The sequence below is a fragment of the Augochlora pura genome, chromosome 6 (genome assembly GCF_028453695.1).
Source record: "Augochlora pura isolate Apur16 chromosome 6, APUR_v2.2.1, whole genome shotgun sequence".
NCBI lineage: Eukaryota > Metazoa > Arthropoda > Insecta > Hymenoptera > Halictidae > Augochlora > Augochlora pura.
Genome location: NC_135777.1, coordinates 17,986,250 through 18,009,596, shown reverse-complemented (window position 1 = coordinate 18,009,596; position 23,347 = coordinate 17,986,250). Strand labels below are relative to the sequence as shown.

Here is a 23,347-nt window from a genome sequence, read left to right as displayed (position 1 = left end):
GGATCGTCGTTCCGTGACGAAACAGCAAGAAACTGGGAAGAAACCGTCGACATACCCAAGTCATGAATTATCTTCGTGGAATCTCCTTCTTTTCGTCGGGTTCTTGCATACGCGCGAGAGGTATTCGCGAAGTGCCGCGGGTTTTTCAGCCGGGCCTGATTTATAGCTGGACACGGTCCGCGGTTCCGATGGCCGGGGCGCTAACTATGACATTGTATAACCGGCCGTTGACTTCCCGCTTGTCGAACGCGAACGACGCGCTGGCGGCGTCGGCACCCGCGAACGATCCGGATCGATTCGGGCTTGGATTCTGTAAATGGCACTGGAAGAATTCACGGGGGACTTTAGTGACGGACCCGTGGAGCTCCCGTGTCATACACAGCGTCCGGCCGTGCAACGAGATCGAACCCGTCGTCTCGCGGGTCTGGGTTTGGTCTGGGAACCCGATCGGAGGTTCCGCCGGCCGGTCTAGAAACACGAAACGCTCGCCCAAAGGTCGGAGGTGCTGGCGTGATCGACGCGATCCGCCGTTGCAGAACCCTTGCCGATTCCGGAAATCACGCTGGCGGAGCATCAACCGCAATCATAAGTCCCTGTGCGCCAGGCCCCGCGAACGTTCGACCGATTCTGCACGTACGTAAACTCGGAGAGTGTTCGGACCACTTGCGGTGAAAGGTAATTCGCCCAGGTATTTACTGTTCGAGGAGGGAAGAGCTTTGTTTGACCCTCGTTCGCTCCTCGTGTCAATCCGTACGCGGTTTTTACGTCGCTTCTCAGAAATAGAATGTTGTGCCAATCTCGTTTCGCTCGTTCCGTACTCTTACAGTACTCTTTCATTATTCCTCTGTTACGTACATTAACGCGTCCACTGTCTCGTAGCATGATGCGCCGCAGCCGCAATCAGTACCTGTTGAGTAACGTTCCCTGCGAACTGTGCGAAACTGATACGATAAATAGGATGGTATTAGTCAATGACACAATGGGAAAGTGAGGATAATTGAGAAAAGTGAACGTTTAAACGGAGACAATGAGCGTGTTAACCTTCTGCCGGTGACGTGCCACGGTTTCGTTCGAAAACCGTGCAGAAAACCGACTGTTTCACTTTCGTAACAAAATACTTCGACCTCCCGCCACCGTGCCATTAGCTTCACGGTTACGATGATTAGAACTTTTTCGACTGTAATAACTTCTTGGAGGAACGAGAAAATTTGTATTTACCGTGCGCCTGCATTTATACCCGAGTTCGTCAATATCGATGACGCGCGGATTTGATTACGACTTCAAAGAACAGACTAATTTACCTTAACAAGTTGATACTAAAAGTCTCGGTCGCGGATGAAACACGTCAGAGTACGACAAGGTGTTAAACATTCTTCTCGAGATCTAATTTCGATTGCAGCTTGTACTCGATTCGCATCTGTTCGATGAAATCATTGTCCAGCGACAATTACGAATCGACAAGCAGAAACGATTTCTCCGGGCAGCGCAATTAGATCCGCGTAGCACGCCTCCATAATTCACGGAGACCCGCGCGGCACGAAACGCGATTTATCTCCGGTACGAGTTCCAAGCAAGTCGAACATAAAGTAGAAGCTTCGCGGCGCATCGCGCAAAGTCTTTATCGTGTTCCGCGCGAACGCATAACGTCCGGTCGGCCGATTAAACGTTTTATTAGACCTCCTCTAACAGCGATTTCCCTGAAACGAAAACGAGTCGCGCGGCCGGCCACACGAATTACTCAACGATCGCGCAACGAGGCCGCGTAACCCGGGAACGAGCGGATCGTTAGGGCATTGTCAGGGACCAACGTGGCGCATTCCGGCGAATGACACGGGATGGTGAATCAGCGGGGCCGCCGCGTGGCAAAAGCGCCCGATGGCCGGGCAAAAAGCCCGGCAGCTTTTTCGCGATAACGTTTATGTTCATGCTTGATTTCTCGCGAACGACGCGAACGGTGCACGTGGCAAAGTCCCCTCGGCCTGGCAACAGCACGACCTTCCCGCGCCGAGGATGCACGCAGGAGCCGCGACGACGAGGGACAACGGCCCTGCCGCGTTTGTCGGGCAAAATGTCCGTCCGGGAAGAGGAGAGGCGGAGAACGAAGAGAAGACAGAGAGAAAAATAGAAAGAGAGAGAGAAGACCGTATACCCAACCGGAAACGAAACCTGGAGAAGAAAGTGTCGGTGAAAAAGGCTGCGACGGGCCCTCGGATCGATTCGCGACGCAGCTACGAAGGTAACTACGCAACACCTGTCGCACGCGGCGGCCAGGTAAGTGCATTCTTCCCCTTATTGTCGCCCCCGGAAACTCGGAAACGCCGGGGAATCCGTTCACAACCTGTTCCCGCTCGTCACCCCATTAGCGCGGGCTTAGGCGCGCACAGATTAGGGAGGATGCATGCAATTGTCTTCGCCGGGTGATGGCTGAGTTCATTTGACCGTAGACTCTGAACTTTTGACACGGTTTTGATGGGGCTCGTTAGTTACTTAAACCTAAAACACCTTTGTAAACGTAGATTGTTAGGTAATTGGTATCTTCAGTCTGCCTTTGGTGTGTTGGTCATTTTAGTGGATTCAGACGAAATTAATCACTTGAACATGGGACATACGTCTTCTACGAAGTCGCAGCTATTTAGACAGCGCTTGTGATCATGATCTGACTGCAGAGTTTCTGCATTTACACTGAAAATGAGTAGAGCAACTACGAAATAGTGAAAATATTACACACCTTTAATATTGAAAATTACAATTAAAAATATTGAAAAATATTAAGCCATAAGTATGAAATGCATATTGAACACGATAATCTCATTGCAAAATCTGCATAATTTACACTTGCTTTTACGAGCGTGGCAGATAACCTTTATTCTTCGTAATACTCTGCGGTCTAATCGTTATGTTAATAGAGTAGAATAACGACTATTTTCTAATATCAGAATTATCCAAATTCGTTTCACGTTTAATGAGTTTAACACGAGACAGCTCGTATGCAAATCGTCTAAGTATACAAATCAATGAAGATTAAGCCTGACATTATAACTAACAGCTCTATCATCCGAACATTCATGACACTCTTCGAGAATCGAGTTTCTACTATACATTAACCCTAAATCTTCCATGCCGGACAAACCAACCGGTCACAAATTCGTTATTTCCATATCGTTAAAATTATAAACTCTCTTCTGCGAGAAATCTGAACGAAAGTGATCTGGATGTTCGTACAAGGTAATACGCTTGCGACTTTATAGGTTCAATGTTAATGCTTCCACTTATTCTGGCCATAAATGTTGGACAGTTTTAGTGGATCGCGGCGTATCGTTCGGCGTAGTCGCAAAATACCGTCGGCTCATGATAATGCCCGACGTTTGATTACCTGTTGCATCACACCTGTTGCTGTCCGTGCTCGGACCACGTGACGACAGTGGCCGTGAAAAGATTTTCTCGATTGTGTCCCGGCCGGCCGCGCGGCGTGTATCGATCGCGTGGTCAAGCATGAACGGCCGGAAATGTCGGTGTCAATGTATCGCTGCCTGCCCGCCGAAGGCATTAAACAATATACCACGCCGCTCTCTAATTTACATACGCGCACGCATCCAGCCATGGGGGTAACGCGTGGAACGACGCTTCTAATAAAACTTGTTTCTCCATATCGTGACTGGAGGAACATGATCGCGGCGTTTCCGTTAGCGGCGAGTAAGCGGGCGGCCAATAAATCAGCCATCGCCTATTCCCACTGATTTTCTAACTTGAACTTGGGGTTGCTTATCTGGTCGATGCAGGCGAGGGCACGGTTTAACATGAAACGTCTATGTCACCGTATCTCCCCTTGGAATAATTGATACGGTAATATGCTGGCGAGTCCAGCCACCTGCCCGCTGCGCGTTTTCGGTCGTCGCTGAACTGACTTTACGCGTTCAGGACAAAAGAGTAGTCGCCACTCGACACCATAAAACAGTAAAACGCAGTTATTTTATATTCATATTGAGCCTTCAGAGGATTCGAAAATATCCTCTATAAATTTTTAAAAGACAATGGATCGCTCATCGAAATACTTGCGGTGCAATCTTGTCGCGAAAAGCATCGAATGCAAAAATGTTTAGCTAGCTGATTCGAAATTTCGCAGTTACCATTGCAAGTGTTTCACGTCTGCGAATAAAACACACAAAGGAGCTAAGAATACGAAATTGTTTAACACTCGCGTCCATGTACGAGCGATCAAGATGGCGTCGGTGTTATCCGCGTCACACTGGCGTTAGTCCAGCAACTATTTTTCAATGGATATCGTGCTTTTTCCATTCTATAATTAGTCAGCGGGACGCGAACTGACATTTATACGGTACAGTTGTCCCTAACGTTTACTTAGCCGGAGATCGGACGACGTGTCGTGGACAAATAGGAAAGAAACAGAATCGGGGGACTTCCACGGACGGATCTTTGACCCCCGGGTAAATAATATTTTCGATCCTCGGTGTCGATAAAGCACCTCACCGTTTGATCGTGCTCGCGTCCTCCCAGGAATCTCTCGATCTCATTGTTCGTGACCAGCAGGGCAGAAAGCGACGCTTCCGGTTTCAAGTTGGCTTGCGCACGACGGACGGACAGGCCTGGTTGCATCCTGACCGTCCAGGTAAACACCTGCGCCATATTTCACGTGTAAAAGGATCAAGGCCGGCCCCGAGGAGCGAGCGTCGGTGTTTCGGGTGTCCGTTACATTCCGCCGTGCTTTTTTTTCGCAGGGTACGGCTCTCCGCCATTGTTGCCGACCGGCGTAATTGGCCGAGCACGGGATAAGCCGAAGGAAACAAGCGAAAATTACGCCGATGGAAAAGGCTTCCCGCGGCGGGTCGCCTAGGTACGTAACCACGGGAACGTAACTGTTCCTGTTCTCTCCTATGCCGGCTCGTACAGTCGATAGTGAACGACGATTATCTTTTTGCAGTCTCGACGGCGACCGGCATTATCCACCACGACGGAAAATGTCGCCGTAACCGGAAGCGAGCCCGCACACACCGGGGAACCGGAAGTCGCCGTGGGACCGCTCGGGAACTTGAAAATATCGCGTTCCATGGGAACCGAGCCTCGGCACGCACCTAAACCGTGCATTTTCCGTTGCGTGTAAACCGCGACCCGCAAATGACAAGGCTGATGACTTGCTCGGCAATCGCGTTCCCGCGAGATCCGCTCGAACCGCGGGATCGAAAAAGAGTCGTGGAACTTCTTGATAAGTTCTGTTCGAGACCCTGGAACTTTTTTAACAGTCGTTCTCTTGCTGGGCAACGCCGATGCGAACAGATAGGGCAGTTCGCAGTGTAACACAATGTTACGCTATTTACCGTAGATAGTTCAAGGTGCAGTGCTTGTTGCATTTCTTCGACGTTCTAAAGTAACTTTCTTGCAAAGAACCTTCGTTATACAGACTCCAAAGCGCCTGTGCCGCGAGAACGCTTTCTAAAATAGTTCCCAGGGGCGCCGCAAAAATTGAAAATACGTGGACCGTTGGAAGCACATAAGTTGCAACAGAATTTTAATTTCGTGTCGCTGCTCCCACGAACGTAGTATAAAGGACGCTGGGAAACGCGGGATGCAGAATTCCGCGAACTAGCGGTTCTCTGGTTTGTCAGCGGTGTCATAAATATTGCATGGGATTGCGAACGGCCTGTCCAACGGCGATGGGAAAATCGAACGCGCGGCGTTTAATCGCGAAACGATATCAGCCGGCAATGATCGAAATTAACTATTCATCGTCTGTTTGCGCCTATCCGCTTCCGAGCACGTGTGCGACCCACACACACAGACACGCACACGCACACACGCAGGGCACCGCCCATGCCTGCAGGATAGTCAGGAGTTTTATGAATCACGAGAGCTATCTTTCTGGTCAGGTGAGTAACGCGTCGCGTCTGTAACATAACAATGGAGAAAGGCAGATGAATCCTTCACCCTTTTATCCGCTTGGAAGAAAGACAGAGCGAGCGTTCCTTTCGCGGCGAGCATTTTGTCACGCGCGGCGTGTTAACGAGTCATTTGCCGTGGCCTTTCACCGGCACACAACGATTCGATGGAACGATCCACGGATTAGGAAATCGCGCGCTCGCGTGGATCGCACGGCTGAAAATAACAATCGCGTCCAGAGACGCGATGGACCCCCGAAACGCGTCCGGCGTTTGAAACGGCGCGCTTGATACGCATCCAGAAGCCGTGGGCGACCGCGGACGTCATTCGAACTTGCAGCTTCCTCGACGCGGACCGTCCTTGACGGCCGAGCCATGTTTCTCCGAGGGCAAATTGTACGCTCTTCCGTCAGTGTCAATGCCGAGACAGCGGGGTATTATTCGTCCCGCTACCGTATTACTCCTCACCGCCTGGAGACAAGAGGCACGGCCATTTTGCACAAATTATGCGACAATCTCGCTTCTTCGGGGCCGGAGACTCCGAGTCTCCGTCGCGCTGACCTTGTTTCGATAGCAGCGCTGATTGCTCTCTCGCGATTCTAAAGGGACATTAGGCGGAATTCGATACGCGATTCGATCGGTTTTACTCGGTCAAGTTCACTGCAATTTTAAGCACTCGAAGATTGAACACGATCTAATTGAGATCTAAAAGTTTTTAATAGAGATTTCCTGCCAACTTTGAATGACATTGCAACCGGCTTTACTGAAGAAAACACGGTGATGCTCTTATCAGTCCTTGATTGGTAGAAAATCTTGTTTATCAGTCTCTCCATCCACAAGCTTGAATCGATACGATATAAATTGACGGCACGATTGTCGAGCGTACTGTTATCTAGGAATTCTAAGAAATTAAAAGTATAACGCTGCAGTTCCTAGACACTTTTACTGTCTCGTCGCAATCGTTAATCTCAAACGATTGCGGTCAGTTATCGCGATCGGTAGCAGTACATCGCGGAATAGACTCGTTGCGAGTTGAAATGAAATAGTCCCTGTCAGCTGTTATATTCGATGAGCATGGATATCTAATTTTAAAATAAACAGTTCCGGGCGTCGCAGCCGCGAAAGAAACGGTACCGCGCGAGAGACGGAAAGAAAAATTAGCTGTTGCGCGTAACGATCTATTTTCGGTGGGTTTTTTTTTCGCGTAATAATATCTATAGAAAACCGAGAGCGATGTTTCAACGCCAATACCGTACAAACTGCGATAAATAATTTTTTTGGGGGACAAACTTCACGCCAGGGGAGAGCCACGTAATATTTAGAATTTTGATATTTCCAAGCCGTGGCTGTGGTCGCGAGGCCCGTTGCCCCCCACCCCGACTCTTTCTAGACTTAATCTCGAAACGGATAAATATTGACGTACCGAGCGAAATCGGAGGCCGCCTCGGTAAATATATCAACGACTTCCGAGTGGACAGGGTATTACGTGTGTCGGGCGCGTCTGGCGCGAAACGAAAAAAGAATATCGCGCTGAATCGGTCCGACTGAAATATGGCCGCGACCACTTCGCCCCGCGCCGCGGCCAGTAAAGATCGGACCAGTAGAAAAGGACCGGGGGGGGGGGGCAGGCAGCGGGGATCGGACAGTGGAAAAGGATCGAGCGGGCCACGGGCGACCGTAAGCCGTGGCAACGTAGATCTTTATTTATTCGAGCCGTTACGACCGTCTCATTAACCATGCTCCGCCGCTGTCTCTTACCGCCGATTAACTTTATGACGAATTACGACCACGCGGGTAGCGTCCGCCGCGGAAATAAAGGCTGGCCGGAACGAAGTAACTATTTTCAGGCGCAAAAAGTGGAACGCTCCGAGAAATTGCGACTTTCACGCGACCAAATCGAAAACACGTCGCGCGAACTTGTGACGCTCGCCCATCGACGATTTTTCATTGGAGCTCTGTCAACATGTTCGGCTCCCTGTCGGTCGCGTACGGGCGACACCGATCTTGTTCCACATTTAAAAATTCATAGTTCTGGCAACACACCGTTTCGCGTTTCAATTGTCAAAATACCATTCGCTGTGATAAATTCCAACATACTGTACCTTTAATGCAATTACTTAGATTTTTCGAGCACTTTTGGCTTTGTATTTCAGCGGTTGACGCGTTAAAATTAGACAGCGGGTCTTTTACTGTGTCGTTAGTAAGCGTTTCCAAACATTTATTTAATTTATGATCGATGCTAGGCGAGCTTTATATTTTATACGAACTACGACATTTGTTCGAGCGTTCCCTGAAACGATTACGTAGGAATCGTTAACGTCGCCGCGGATTGTTTATTGGAGACGGAACGATCGTGGTACGCGTGACCTTATCCGAAACGATAGGCGGCCCGATCGCAAAGAAAACAGCCAAATTTCAGGAACCGCGTCCAGTTGTGTCTCTACGTAACTTTCGAGTTTCGATCTTGGCAACGGTCGTGTGTACGAAACGGCTTGCCGGAAGCTATTATTTTCATTTTGGCTGCTAATGACCGACCGCTGCGAAGACGGGACCGAGTCGAACGACGTGTCCCCCCCCCTGTACACAATAATGCCGTTGTTGTCGATTACGTCGAACGGAGCCGATTGTCTCACGGACCAGTCACGATTTAATCGAAATAATAATCGGGGAAACGGAACGGATTGACGAGCGGGCGATCGCGATCACCCGCGGGGCTGCCGATAATACGGTCCGCGCGCTGGTGCCATTATTATTAGAAACGTAAATATTAAAGTACGAGCATCATCGTTATTTATAGCTGTTGCACGATATTCGCAAAGCGAAATACAAGATCCCGGGTCCAGCATCAAGGTTCCACGACACGGTCCAAGATCGAGAAGATGACGACCCCGACCGTTTAAATCGACGCTGAAAAGGAAGAATTAGAGATCGTGCGTGCCGGACACGTATTAAATCTCCGCGGGATAACGTTAACAATGATCGTTCAATTCGTATGAAGACGAAACGATCGACATCCTGTTTTTTTCTTTTCAATCGTTCATCTTGTCGGATTTATCGTTGATATGATTTTATTTAACAGAATTTAAACGACACTGATATCGTTTTTATTCTATAGCTCGTATACCACAGAATTGTTATTGTTCAACAACTCTGCAAGTATTTTTCTTTCTCGGAATATTTCATCTGGAGTTTGAGCTATGCTCTCCTATATTATGAAACAGAATTTTCGAAGACTGATGAACAGGCATCGACTTATAGATACTGCCACATCACGTCTGGCTTGTTAAAGTTATTAATAGACAGCGGAGTTTATGCATTTATGAGGAAAATAGGCAACTACGATCAGGAATAATGAAAACAGCTGAAGAGTTTAACAATGCTACTATATTATTTACAGCTTTCTCGAATTTTTGTCATGGAAAATATGCTTTTAATCGGGTTCTGTTTATTCCGATCGAGATGGATTCGATTTTGCATAAAGATCCCTGTCTGGCTTTATGACAATGACCAGATTGGGTCTACATGAATAAAGAGGTTTAAGAAATGTAATTCACAAGGTAATAACAAATATAATTTAACTTAATTCATTTATACATAGCTTTGCAATGACAAGAAGAGATTATGTATTATTTTGAATGATGGAGAGACAGTGAATTAAGTAGTAAGTTTTTGAAGACTATTTTGTAACATTGAACTATCCTGTACGAATGAGAATACCAAGGGGGTATCGTCTCTCTTCCTAGAACTGAAACAGACGATCCAATGAGAAAATGTGCTCGAGTGAATTAGTAAGCTCTACCAGGAACGAACGATTCGAACGAAAGGTCTAGGAGGACAGAAAGATCAGGAGGCTGGAGCCGGTGTCCGATAGGTGTGTGCCCATCACGGCGTCGTTCGTCGACAGGGAAATGCATCTGGACGGGGGCCAGATACAAAAATACTCTGAATTTCGACGGATCCGCCGATGATCCTCGACCACTTCGCGGCTCCCGTCGGCGACCGGCCGCTGACTCGGTTTTCCTCGCTACGGGAATTAGACGGGTCGGGTTCTAATCCTCCCGCGGGTTCCGCGAATCATCACTATTTCTGTTGTTGGCAGGCGAGGGCCATGTGTGTGCGTGCGCGCGCGCGCGCGCGTGTCTCTCCCACGGCGGAGCGATCTCTCGCGCGACCCCCGCGTCTCGATCGAGTTAAAGCGATCCACACCCACAAGCCATCGCGAGCGGGTGTAAAAATTGCGGGCGGCGTCATCGCCTCGCTGATTCACGAAATCGAATTCGGGGCCGAGGGCGAATCACGAGCAGCCTTCGGACGGTTGTCTGACGGGTTACCGACGCCGCGCGACGTCGCCGACGACGGTTCCCCGTATTTTTAAATCTGCGAGAGGTACGCGCGAATCTTCCGCGATCGCCGCGCTATAAATCACTCCCGGTCGCTCGTAGCTCGGGACCTCGAGTTACACGCTCGGTCAGAGTTCTCCTCGGTCTCGCGAGGAAGCGAGGCGCGGTGAAACGCGGATCCGAGAGAGTCGAGAGCGGGAGAGAGAGAAAGAGAGATATAGAGAGAGAGAGAGGAGGAGGAGGAGAGCGCGAGAGACATCGTTAGGTGGGAGTGAAACCGCGGTGAAAAGGGATGGAGGGGTCAAGGGAAAGAGAGGAGGGGACGAGAGAAGGATAGAGAGCCTTTTGAGACCCCTCGGTGACCAGTTTAGTTCTGCTTGGCATTCGAACCCAACCGCACGAGAGATCATGTGACAGAGGACACCAGGATCATCGCAGATCCAGGACACCCGAACCGGCGCGATCGAGACGAGTTCTCCTGCGATCCTCCGGCGTCGGTAGTTGTTGTCGCGACAGTGCCGATCGATCGAGGTATCCGTCGAGCGGCAGCTGGCCAGGAAGCGCGTAGTGCGCCTTAAAAGGCAGGATACCCGGCGGTCTCCTTATTCCGCGATCTGCATCGAGGATGACCGGCTGCGATGCTGCATAATCGCCGGTCCGAAGACACGTTACACGGCGCAGCACGTGCGCTCCGATCTAGATCAACAAACAGCGGCTCGAATACCGGGCACGTTGTTCGCCGTGGAAAGCAGGAAAGCTCGCCGCCGCCTGCATCGTTCCCGGCTGCACGCATCGAATGACACTTGTGAAATCCACGCACACGTTTCCGCCGGTCGGTGTACACAGAGAGAGAGAGAGAGAGAGAGAGAGAGAGAGAGGAGGGTCGTCGACAGCGCGGTCGGGCACGACGGACGTGCCTGTCGTTGCCACATCGCGTAGTTAGCCACGCCGCACCCCGGAAGAGCCGAGGAGAGTGTTCCAGTTCGACGGCGGACCGGGTCACCGGGGTTTTCGCGGCCACTTCCGGTTCTATCTTGGCGCGGGCTCGGCTCGGGAACCAGGTCCGCCCGCGGACCAACCGTACGAAACGGACGGGACGCGTCGGAAAGGTCGCGAGCAGCCAGATATGAGGTCGTCCCGCCGGTACACGGGCTAAGAATACAACCGCGAGTGGATCGTTGAACCGGGGCCTTCCTTTCTTTCCACGTGTCTCGGCGGGCCGAGGGAAATAAATCAGAAACTTTCTCCGCGCGCGCGCCCGCGGCTGTCCGCTCCGCTCTTCGCCAGTGCTCTTCGTAAACTATGTCGGGAGACACCACGTCCGACGAGGAGGGATCGCAGGAGGACTCGACGCGTTACGACGTCGACGATCTCGAGATCATCAAGACCATAGGTGAGCACCCTCCAGCTGGATTACTGCCGATTCTCCATGTTCGATGACCCGACTTTCTATTCGCTGCACGCGTTTACCCTTGTACGGTCTTCAGCCGTTTTCGACCAATAAGCTTACCGTTTCTCGCGGATAACCCTTGTGTAGAGACAGCTGGTTCACCAGCCACCATGTTTTCTGCTACGAACCGTTCACGTTCTATTGAAAATGTCACAGACATTGCAGTGATTTTTTTCAACATTACAGTGAAACTGTATTTACGTTAAGCAATCGGGAGACAAGTTGGATCGCATAGTCAGGTGGTTCATTAATAGGACATCTGTCTCCCATCACTGACTATAGTTTTTAGAACAATTAATAGGAGATCAGTTAACCGATAGGGTTCAGTTATCCAGACACTGCTAGAATCTAGTTAACAGAGTTAATAAATGAAATTTATATAAACAGAGCTCCACTCTATTGCATCAAATTATATTTTCAGAATAAATACGAAGTCTTAAACTCTTGCCTACGGTTGATCAGGAAGTCGTCGTCGTTACTGACTTACAACAAGAAAAGTAACATGTTTCCATCTAGGTACTGCATTCACTGCGTACATTAACCATCGCGTGGTCCTCTTAGTATTCTTCGTGGATAACCCTGCTCTGAAAATGTCACTTAGATGTCTATTTGCATTTACGAAATTGATATGACATTCGAACTCCATGCGTGCCATGTCTTCTGTCATACCGGTGATGTTTCGAAATTCGTTATTGTCAACGATTACCTACAAGAAAGATACAACTTATACTTATTCTATGTCTACGTTACATTAATTGTTACAGTGTTATAGGATTTTATTAAAATTTTCAAATAAATGATCGATGCTCATATTTATTAGATTCTGTTTGAGAACCTCATCGTACGTCTGTCTCAATATTGCAATACAAGGAGTCAAAGATCGAAGCTTGAGAACCGTTCGTGTTCGATTTGATTATCCATAGAAGAGATCATTATAGTTCAACACGCGGCACTACCAAGAATTATTAAGATAACAGTGATCAGTCTAGTATTTGTCATTAGGCTGTGTCATGCAGCTTCGCGATCGTAGCATCGGGAATATTTATTTTTCTTATCTCGATTGGTTTTACCGCGGAGATCGATGTGATCGACGATCCACAAGTGGGAGGATTCATTATAAACAACAGTCGATTAAATTTCGCCCAGGATTACGATTATTCAGAGACTTTCTCGCCGGAGGATGGGCGCATTGACAAGCGACGCGTATATGGGTCACGATGATTTTCAAGGAAAAGTTAATTAGACAGTCTGGTGCAAAATAGTAGCCGCACAGGTTTAATTGTTTTAGAAATTGTTTTCGAGTCGAACGAATTAACTGGCGCAAACCCTGAAAGGGAATTCAGTAGCGCGTATTATCGTTCTCCCTTTCGTCGTGTTCATGTGAAAATATTACGGACATGAATACCCTTTATGAGTTCCTATGGACCTAAACACATTGCGAATATTGATCCCTGAAATGCTTTCAACGATTTCACGGTTACTGATCGATTTTCTCTCGCCTATTTTTGAGCCCACTTCTTTGAGATCAATTCTCTTACTGTTTATTAAATAAATAGTTTAAACCGGCTACCAGACGATTATGATTATAATAGAATCTTGCTAAAAATATCCCCGAATCGTGCCACCCTAAACTTAAACGAGTTTTTTCTCGAATCCAAACATAGACATCCGATCGCTAAACCAATCGCGTTTAGCCACCTAAAATTAAAGTGACCTCCCGTTATTTATTAAACTGAGAAGCGATTGTCGTGAAATAATCGATTGGAAAACGGAAAATCTGGCAGTGCTTTACCGTTCGGTGACAACGAAGTTGGACTCAATGCACAATCGCGGAAAATAAAATGGGTCAGACGGTTACGGATTGCGAACTGGTCAAAGTTGGTAGTGCTTCTCGATCGTGCCAGAGAGAGGACGTTAATTCGGTGGAATTAACGTTTCCCACGGCGTGATCTCCTCGCCCGAGGAAAATGTCAGAGAGACGAGCCGAGAGGCGAACTACCCTCGAAGCGGGGAAGTGGGCCACTGGAGAGTGAGAGGCCACCGAGTGTATATTTAACTGCTCGTTAAGTCAGAGTTACACGAGACTCTCGATCAGTAAACTGCAGGTGTTCCGTTGGTGGTTTTTCAAACATTCCAAGGCCCCTTGCGAAATAATTATTTATATGACCGGCACCGATGGGAATGCAAACGTTGACGCAGCGAGCGCCGTCGAACGTCGACGTCGCCACGTCGAACGCCGAACGAGAGAAAGAAACGGGACGGGACCAGAAGAGTTATTAACGGGTCTCCCCGATGTTTTCGGCGGCGTCCCGATTTCCGCGCGAGCTCCGACACGATCCAAGCTCCCGTTAATCGGCGAATAATCGGCGCTCTCGGGCGATGGCAAAATAAATCTCTCGACGGCGAACGTCGGTCCTTTATCGTTCCGTTTACGACGATCGCGCTTAGCTTGATTCCGATCGTAAAACAGCACGGTAGCGGAGATCGATCAGGACAGATGTGCGCTGCCAGCGTTCTGCGAGACGTAAAACAAGTCTTGGATGCTCACCAAAATCCTCTCGTGTGTCCGAGCGTGGAGAAAAGGTCGGAAGCGGTCTGGCCTGCATGCACGAAATTCGAGCAAAGAAGGGATGAATGAACTACCTATATCGGATGAACGTCTTAATCTTCTCCGACTTAATTCCTTCTTCGTTTCGACAGACTGTGAAATTGTCACGCTGGAATCTGCCCACATGTTCTGCAAAAATTCATCGAAGTGCGTTTACGTAAACATTTTAAGATCGTAGTCATGCTTAATACTCTCGATTATTAGGCATCATCATAACGAAAGCATTGTTCATAAGACTAAAGTGAGATCATTCACGACCTTCGCAATTAATTCGCGTTCATTCCGAATTCCGTGGGAAACGTGTCGAATTTGCGGGACGGCCGGATATACCGGGAGATCTTAATCCGTCAAAAATCGTCGTCGACGGTCCGGCAATTATCACCAATTAAAAAGTGGTCGAAGAATTTCTTGGAATTACCGTTTCCTGCGGCGTTTCGAAAGAATGGCCGCGTCGCGACAGTTTAACGATAATGATACCGTTAAAAACAGGGGAGAAATCGTTGCTACCACAGCGGCGGCGGCGACGTCTCGCGGGACCTTGAGGAGCTCGTAAACGAAGTCGGTTGCAGCAATTACGCAAATTTCGGCCGAGCGGCGGAACGGTTTTAAAACAATTTCAGCCAGGAAACGGCTCCTGGTCGGTTTTATCATTGACACCTGTTCCCCGATCGTCTGGGAAGCGTCGAGCGACGCTGGCGCGCGCGATTTCCCTCCCGATCCGGCCGCTGCCAATTTCTGCCGAGAATCATAATGCCGGGGACTCTGCGAGCGACGGAGACCGTCGACGACGACGTGTCGCTTCCCTGATTAAACGCGTCGCAACCGGAGCAATTTGCCGGTTAATTCGGGCGGCGCGGCGCGGCGCGGCGCCGAACGCGGACCCGCGGTCCCCTTAATTGGTCGCGGTACGACGAGCAGGGACCGGGCCGGCCCCCCGAGAGTCACCTGCGTTCGTGGGAAAAGTGCATTAAACAGAGCGGGCAGAGATCGTGCCGGTGGAGAGAGCGCCCATAATTAAAGATCCCGCCGAGCGATCTGCGACACGCGTGCGTATCCCCTTTTCTCGCGGACGCGTCACGCCGGAACAATTTGCACTTCACTCGTCGCGGAGACGATCGTTGCGTGATCGGAAGCCTTGGATATCAACTGGTAATCGGTCCGGGTCGCTCTCGATCGTGTTAATTACGCGATCCAGTCTATTTATTCGATGATAAGCTCTGCTTAGGGGAGAAGGTTCCATACACCTCGTTCAACCGCTGGGGAAAGAAGATCGCAGCTTGGTCGAGAATTGTTGTCGTTTTTCCAATGTTTTTCTTATCCGTGAAAGAGAAATGGCGTAAAAGTGACTACGTTTACACGGTATAACCGTGCTGAATAAATTTGGTTTTGTATTTTCTAATGTTTGATGTGCTATATTGATAGCTTGCTAGCGCTTCGCCTACCGCCTAAAACGCTTTCAATTGTTTAACGGGTCCGTCGAACACTGATGCCTTATAAATATTGCACACTCTTAAAAAATGAACACTTTTGTTACTTAGTAACCAGAAAAACAACTGTATAAATTACAGAATCGCATCGTTTATCATGCCGGAGGTTAATTAGTTCTATTTTGCTAACGTGTTCTCAGCTACTGATCTAATTTCTACTGTCGCCTCACGTGGCACGATATCGAGTTCTGAATGAGATTTATAAGTAGACCTCGTGCATTCATGGCGAAAATGAGTAGATCAAATGAAACATTAAAGGCGTTTAAAGAATTTAAAAACGCTATCACATCATTATCAATTTATTATTATTAACAAAGAACGAAGTCAACATCTATGCGACTCCTATATCTAATAATTAATACACGGAATTTTTATCTTGTTCGGAAATCCTTGAAAATGTTACAGCCAACGTATCAATTAGTTGTCCATAATATAAACTTTATATTCGATTCAAAAAGAATATGAACGATGATTTTGGAAAGGTAGAATAAAAAATATATGATAAAGTGTAAATGTTTAAATTGTTTTTAATTAGAATAATGAAATAAATAACGTTACACCTTTCAGGGACCGGTACATTCGGCAGAGTGGTCCTATGCAGGCACCAAGGCACCCCGTTGGCCCTGAAGATCCTCTCGATGGTGGACGTGATCAGGCTGAAACAAGTGGAGCACGTCCGGAACGAGATCACAGTACTGAAAGAAGTAAATCATCCCTTCATCGTGAACATGTAGGTGCCTCTTATCCTCCTTTCTCCGAGGAATCCGCAGAAAATCATTCCTTGACAATAAATCGTTAAGATTTCCCCGCGAACCAGCGAGGAAACGTATCGGTTCTACGCACGCCTAATTAAGAAAGTGGCGCGTTTCTCGGCCGGACCGAAGAAATTGTGGAAAAGAAAGCGTAACTAAAAACGACGAGAGTGATACCCGTTGATCTCCTGCGAACGATTTGCGTCATTTACCGTCCAATTAGCAGCCGTTGGGTCGTGGAGAAACCCGTCGACGTCGACGCGGTTTCCCATCGCGTCGATACCCCCGGGAAGAAATCGTGGCGTCTCGGGACGTTGAACGTTTCGTTTCGGACCGATTCTATCGTGAAAAAAATCATGAGCCGCGCGCCGATGCTCGCGATCCATAAAACAACAGCTAGCGAGCGTCCGATTTGGTTTTCAGGTTGTGGAGCGGAAGGGACGAGGCGAGAGTGTACATGCTGCTGGAATTCGTGGCCGGCGGCGAACTTTTCTCCTACCTGAGGGCAGCTGGCAGATTTTCTGGGCCCACCAGCTGTTTCTACGCGGCCGAGATCGTCTGCGCCTTGGAATACCTTCACAGCAAGCACATCGTTTACCGGGATCTGAAGCCCGAGAACCTCCTCCTGGACAGCCAAGGCCACCTAAAAATCACCGACTTCGGATTCTCGAAGAAGCTCACCGACAGGTAGAACGAATCTCACCTTCGACTTAATAATAGACCGAACCGTTATCTATCGTTCGCGCTAGCAGCTACAAGCTGAAATTACCATTGTTGGTATTATTGCGACACGACGAGACAATAACGGTGTCGCAGCGAATAATATTTTCTTCAACCCGGCACCGTTCACCTTGGCATTCGAAACGGAATGCACACCATGCAGATAGGCGCATTCATTCGTGAAATAATAATGCTGAGGACACGTCGATCGTATCTGCTCGGAAATGTCGCGTTCGAACGTATCGTTCCATCGTTTAGTCGCCGCGCTAGTATTTAATTGCACGGAGGGAGTGCCGATAACCGTGAATGATAAGCGAGTATCGCGTCTCATTATGATGGAGAAGATGATAATTGTTCTCAAGGATCACTGTGTTTGCAGAACGTGGACGCTGTGCGGAACGCCCGAGTACTTGGCCCCGGAAATCATCCAGAGCAAAGGACACAACAAGGCTGTGGATTGGTGGGCGCTAGGCGTCCTCATCTACGAGATGCTGGCTGGTTTCCCGCCATTTTTCGATGACAATCCGTTCGGTATCTACGAGAAAATATTGAGCGGCAGGATAGAGTGGCCGAAGCACATGGACCCGATTGCCAAGGACCTTATCAAGAAGCTTCTCGTCGCCGACAGGACCAAAAGGCTGGGGAACATGAGACAGGGGGCTGACGATGTGAAAAGGCATCGGTGGTTCAAGCTGGTCGAGTGGCCATTGGTAATTGATCAGTTTTGTAGCGATTGAACAGGTTCATTGTAATTTATTCGGTTGCCGCATGCTGTGGGGGAAATATTTAATTCATAAGATGACGAGTCAACGGAAGTTCAGAATATTGACTAGAATTTTTAATTATTAAGTAGCTCAGTTTCGTTTTCTCAGCACGAAATAATTTATTCGCACGCGCGTTCCTTTTTTTACATCGGTTTCTTGTTTCCCTCGCTTGGAGCCGTTTATGCGCATGTTTATGCATTTAATTCACCAGGAGGTAAAACTTTTAATTAGCTGATACCGAGCTACAATTTTTTATTTACAAAACTATTATCGAATAAATGTATCAGTATCATTAAAGCTATTTTGAAGCCAGTATTACGTTAGAAAAGTGATCGTTAACCATGATTGTCCATAAACAACAATCCAGAGATTTTAGCGCGGAGTTTAAAATTTTATCGCATTTCCAACGAAGTGTAATGTTTTAATTGGAATCGATAATGTCAACAGGTACCACAAAGGGCCCTGAACCCCCCGATAAGACCCCGAGTAAAGGCCCCGGGCGATCCAAGCTGTTTCGACGACTACCCAGAAACCGATTGGCGGTCGCAGCCTCCATTACCACCGGACCAATTAGCGCTGTTTCAAGATTTCTGAGGCCGGAGTCGATCAGTTCGTAACGCGGATAATAATTTCGAAAACGCGAGCCTACCTGTTGAAAACGCTGTGGATCTCGGGCACGTCGAGAACGTGAACGGCAGCCTCTGCAAAATGGCGGTCGCGCTGATCGGCTCTCTACGTTCTAATTTGTACATAGTCTTTTTGTATTTCGTCCTGCGTTATTTATTTGTACGTGGTGCGTAGCGTAGACACCCGCCTCCCCCCCCCCCGTTGTTTTTTCTTTCTAATTGTTGAGACACTGTAAATAAACGTTGATGCAGAAGCGTGACGTATAGGAGGACAGAACAGGGTTCTATCTCGACGGAGACGTTTGACACGTGATCGATTCTTTGCTAATGCTTAAGCGACAGAGAGTGTTAACAAATACACAAATTTATAAATATATACATATAAATATAAATATGTATAATATAATTTTGTAAGACACGCGTGTCTAGCATTGTTACAAACGTGTACATGTGATACAGATTGTTAATAATTAAACCGTGCACTTTTTTCCAAAATGTCGAGCCTGACATTCCGTATCCGTTGCCGACACTGAATCACGGTGCACCAGAAAATCGATGACCCTTTCTGCTGTACAGCACCGGTAAACGGCCGATAAGATCTCTGCCGGTGCACACCTGACGCGGTTCTTGTGATTAATTTGCAAAACGCCCGTGAATTATTGATGGAAAACCCGCACGCGACGCCGACGAGTTCCCGAGCAGAACGCAACTTTCCGCGTCGAACGGACTCAGTCGGCGCACGGGATTCGATTCGAAAGAGTCGACGATCGGGAATCCTAAGATGCCGAGAAAATTCGCCAGCAGGAATCAACGACTCTCGGGAATCATCGTCCCATTCAATGGCGATCTGAAACGTGATTTCAACCAGCGAATCAGTCCCGCGGTGAAAGTCATCGACACCGAATTCGCGGACCAGCCCGATTCTACGAAGAAACAGGAGACCATTCCGACCACCGATGAGATCGTCAACGATTTCTTGGAGAGCACCTCCATCCACGGTTTGCAATACTTCGGGAAGACGGACATGAAGGTCGGATTCTTCGGGAAGATCCTGTGGCTCTGCACGATACTCACCGGTTTCGCGTGTAAGCGCCGATAGAACCGCGCGTATCGGCGATTTTCCTAGAGAAAGGAATAAGCGGACGCTTCGTTCCAGGCTCCACCATCATGGTGATACAATTCCTGAACCGTTACAACGAGAACCCGACCAGCACGTTCATAAAATCGTTCAATAATCCGATCTTCAACGCGCCGTTCCCGGCGATCACGCTGTGTCCATTCTCGCCGATCCCGCTGGAAAGGCGAGAGAAAATCTTGCACGGAATCAACATACCCGAGAACATGAGCGCGGACACCGTGATGAATCTTCTGAAGTATGTACCGTGTGTGCAGAATTATTCTCCCACGATTCTAGATACTGCGATTAGCGTATCCTAAAAAGCTTATCCGCTAAAATAGTTCTGCATTCCTTCGAATAATTTCTGCACGGCACGTTGGTCGAGAGTCCAACAGATCGATTAGAGTCTTAACGGATCACCCTAGTAACGCCGACTATGTTTGTAAATTGCCACTAATATGACGACCTCCGCGATTACGCTCGCTACAGATACGGTCACTTCATTACGTTGCCGTACTCGACGCAACATTACGACGAGAGCGACCGTCTGCAGGAGCTGCTGGATGCGAATTATTGGACGGTCGCCGAGTTCTTGAAGATCCTGGAGCCTTGCGAGGACATGTTGGAGTCCTGCTGGTGGAGCAGCGAGCGAATCGATTGCGGGAAATCCATGTCGCTCTCTCATAGTTCTTACGGGCTCTGTTGCTCCTTTAACTATCTTCTCGAGGACTTCGTGGGCCGTGATAAGCAAGTATTTCTGGCAATGAGTCGGACCATTGCGTAATCCATATATTGCACAGAGATGTCGGGGAACAAAGCTGAAGAGGTTTAGCGAGTCTCGTTGTAATTAGTCCATTAATCGCTACAAATACGATGACATTGTTTTTTCTTTCTTTTCTGGCGTTGTCCAGGAACCAGCCAGTACCGAGGCCCATCCGGTCCGTCGACTACGGGCGCAGGAGCGGTCTGAAACTGTTAATAAATAGCCGGACACTCGGCGTCAGCACGAAAAACTCGTCCCGTTCCGCTAAGTCAATTTCGAACGGCGACGGAATAGGGGTGCGACGAAATAATAATTTACTAATTAAATGTAATGACTGAGCAATCACGCCCAAGAGCCTTAAAAATTGACGGTTTCCTTTGATTCGTTCAACAGGTATTTGTCCATCACAGTCTCGATTTCCCAGGACTCAACACTAACGCGTACATACTCCAACAAAGCATGGAGATGCAGGTAATAATAAGAACACAGAGTAATTGCCAGACTGCTGACCTTTGTGGCAGCCCTTATATTCGCAGGACGTTTTGTAACGATGCGATGGAAAAATTTATTTTGTCGAGCAAAGATTTTCTTGTTACAACGGTGTAAGGTAAAAATGAATACGCAGATTGTATAAACGCACGATGATCCGTTGTCCGGTAATTGCCTCGGGAAGAAACTGGCTTATCAGACGAGACGGTCTGAATTTCAATCGGAAGTACCTCCTCCGTCGTTATTACGAAACCACGGTCGAATCAAGAACGCCTTGATGCTCTGCGTAGATCAGAGTGAACCCGATGATAATCGAGAAACCGGCCGATCTGCATCACCGCAACAGGGAGGGCAATGTCGTCCCAATTTGCGTAAAGGACGCCGACGAGCTCGAGTACTTTCCCATCTACACGTACTCGAACTGTTACGCGAACTGCAGGGTACAGGCGATGATCAGGCTCTGCGGATGTCTGCCGTTCATCTACGAGCACCTGGTCGACTACTATCGCATCACTGTAAATGCCCGCGAAGCACCTTCTCCGCGGACGACTTCCGAATCGCGTACAACAGCTTTCTGAATTTCAGCCTTGCGGACTAGAAGGATTGTCCTGCATCCAACAGAACACCAAGAAGATCAGTATTATCAGAGACGTCGCCATGTCGAATTTGACCTGCACTTGTGGAACACCTTGCCTGGAAACTGTTTACGACTGCTTCCCCAACTCGGTCGAATTGTCAAGGCCGCAGGCTGCGACTAGTTAGTGAGTTGACACCGATAATGACGCGTTCGGAGACTCCACCAATGCTCGAGCCATTTTCTGAAACACGTTTGCGGTCTATCTTCTGATGGTTATGGGCTAACGAACACGTTGGATCTTCGCCAAACCGCGAAACCCGAGTTACGTCGGTGGTTACAATAGCTCATTCCACTTTGATATGTCAATATTCTATTTTTACTATAAGGGGCAGTCTATTTAACAGAGTCAATGTTTCACTGTCGTTGGCTGGCACAAAATAAGACTGGCCATCAATCCCGTTTAATAACAGTGGAATCGATGACTATCGTGTACTACGAATTAAATTCTAGAGGGATCTATGTTAATGATAATACATTCGAAGATAAATCTTTTATTGCGCTATATTTCTATGCGATCGTGGATGGAAGGATGAACTCGCAGTCGCAAATTGAGATCTTCCAAGCAACAATGCGATTAACCCCTTGCACTATAATAATAAATCGTGGTACAGATTTCCTGCAAGATCTACTAAATATGAACATAATTAATTTCTTCTACGAAATAAAGATAAATTCTACTCTCATCAAAGTCTAGTAACAAAAGTGCATAAAGACAATAAAGGAAACAAAAATTGTCTGGTACTATTATTAAAAACATTAACTACATATAAGTGCTAATAAACGCAGCGCGAAAGGAATAGTGGTGCAAGGGGTTAAATGTCCAGTACATCTGTTTCAGTAAAAACGTGACGAGCCAGGACGCTATTTTGAGAGTATTCATGCAGTCGCAAGTTTTTATGACGATGGAGACCGTGTCAGCGGCCGACGAGGTTTATCTTTTGGGTAAGGGACTTTAAAAAAGGACTGCCAAAGAACCGTCCTGCATTTGCATTACAGCTTGACGACACTGTTCTCGCTTGGTTGCAGCTTCGATCGGCGGGATCTTCAGCTTGTTCCTGGGCTGCAGTTTCCTCAGCGTGGTGGAGATCCTCTATTTCCTGAAGCTGTTCTGCCGCGCCAGGTATCTGCGTTGGAAGAACAGATCCGCCGCGAGGAAACAGAAGCGAACGGATCACGAGAATTATAGGAACGTTAGACGGAATATTTATTGATCGACGGTAAATCAATAGAAACTAGTTTCTACCACGGAACTGGCCGACCGTTGCCTTTCCCTTCCCAGACCCTGCCATTCCGCCAAGTTTTCTCGCTGAAACTGATCGAACCGAATCGTATCGGATCGTTACACGAGTTTAGACGATCTATTGTGTAACGCGGAACGACGTACGCGGCCCGACAAGAATCTGGAGCAATTAAGTCTATTTCGAGCGATTACTGGAACGCCAGTGGTGGCGTTCGTAAAAATGTCTGTCGATTACGCGTTTCCGCTTTGAAGTCCGAGCATCGGCCAGCTTCGAGCAGTCGACCCGGGAAACTGGTCTCGTTGCTAACTCGCGATCGTGTCGTAACCGGAAGTCGGTGTTTCTCTCATCTAGGCGGAACGTTCGACGGCAGTCGTTCCACGGATCGGCACCGTTCCGTCGAAAAATCGAGAGCGAACAGATCTCTTTATCGCCGGTTTATTTTTACGCTGATATTCGGGCCAC

At 48.2% G+C, this 23,347-nt stretch overlaps 2 protein-coding genes across 5 annotated transcripts; both read left to right on the top strand.

Moving 5' to 3' along the window:
* Nucleotides 1–1,556: 1,556 nt before the first annotated feature.
* Nucleotides 1,557–19,133, top strand: Pka-c3 (Protein kinase, cAMP-dependent, catalytic subunit 3). 4 transcript variants are annotated; one of them, XM_078182590.1, is made up of 8 exons: nucleotides 3,900–4,445; nucleotides 4,549–4,627; nucleotides 4,737–4,852; nucleotides 4,940–11,624; nucleotides 16,344–16,506; nucleotides 16,952–17,215; nucleotides 17,628–17,958; nucleotides 18,460–19,133. In XM_078182590.1, the coding sequence occupies exons 4-8, from the start codon at nucleotides 11,534–11,536 to the stop codon at nucleotides 18,604–18,606; spliced, it is 996 nt and encodes a 331-aa protein (XP_078038716.1). In that variant the 5' UTR covers nucleotides 3,900–4,445; nucleotides 4,549–4,627; nucleotides 4,737–4,852; nucleotides 4,940–11,533; the 3' UTR covers nucleotides 18,607–19,133. The 4 variants fall into 4 exon arrangements, with proteins under 4 accessions (XP_078038715.1, XP_078038717.1, XP_078038716.1 ...); XM_078182591.1 differs by lacking the exons at nucleotides 3,900–4,445; nucleotides 4,549–4,627 and adding an exon at nucleotides 2,132–2,236; XM_078182589.1 differs by lacking the exons at nucleotides 3,900–4,445; nucleotides 4,549–4,627; nucleotides 4,737–4,852; nucleotides 4,940–11,624 and adding an exon at nucleotides 1,557–2,236.
* A 248-nt stretch (nucleotides 19,134–19,381) lies between these two features.
* LOC144471617 (sodium channel protein Nach) lies at nucleotides 19,382–23,168 on the top strand. Its single transcript, XM_078183840.1, has 9 exons — nucleotides 19,382–19,723; nucleotides 19,795–20,011; nucleotides 20,245–20,502; nucleotides 20,667–20,814; nucleotides 20,912–20,989; nucleotides 21,298–21,522; nucleotides 21,593–21,768; nucleotides 22,483–22,586; nucleotides 22,671–23,168. Exons 1-9 carry the CDS (start codon nucleotides 19,420–19,422, stop codon nucleotides 22,853–22,855), a joined length of 1,695 nt encoding a protein of 564 aa, XP_078039966.1. The 5' UTR covers nucleotides 19,382–19,419; the 3' UTR covers nucleotides 22,856–23,168.
* Nucleotides 23,169–23,347: the final 179 nt, after the last annotated feature.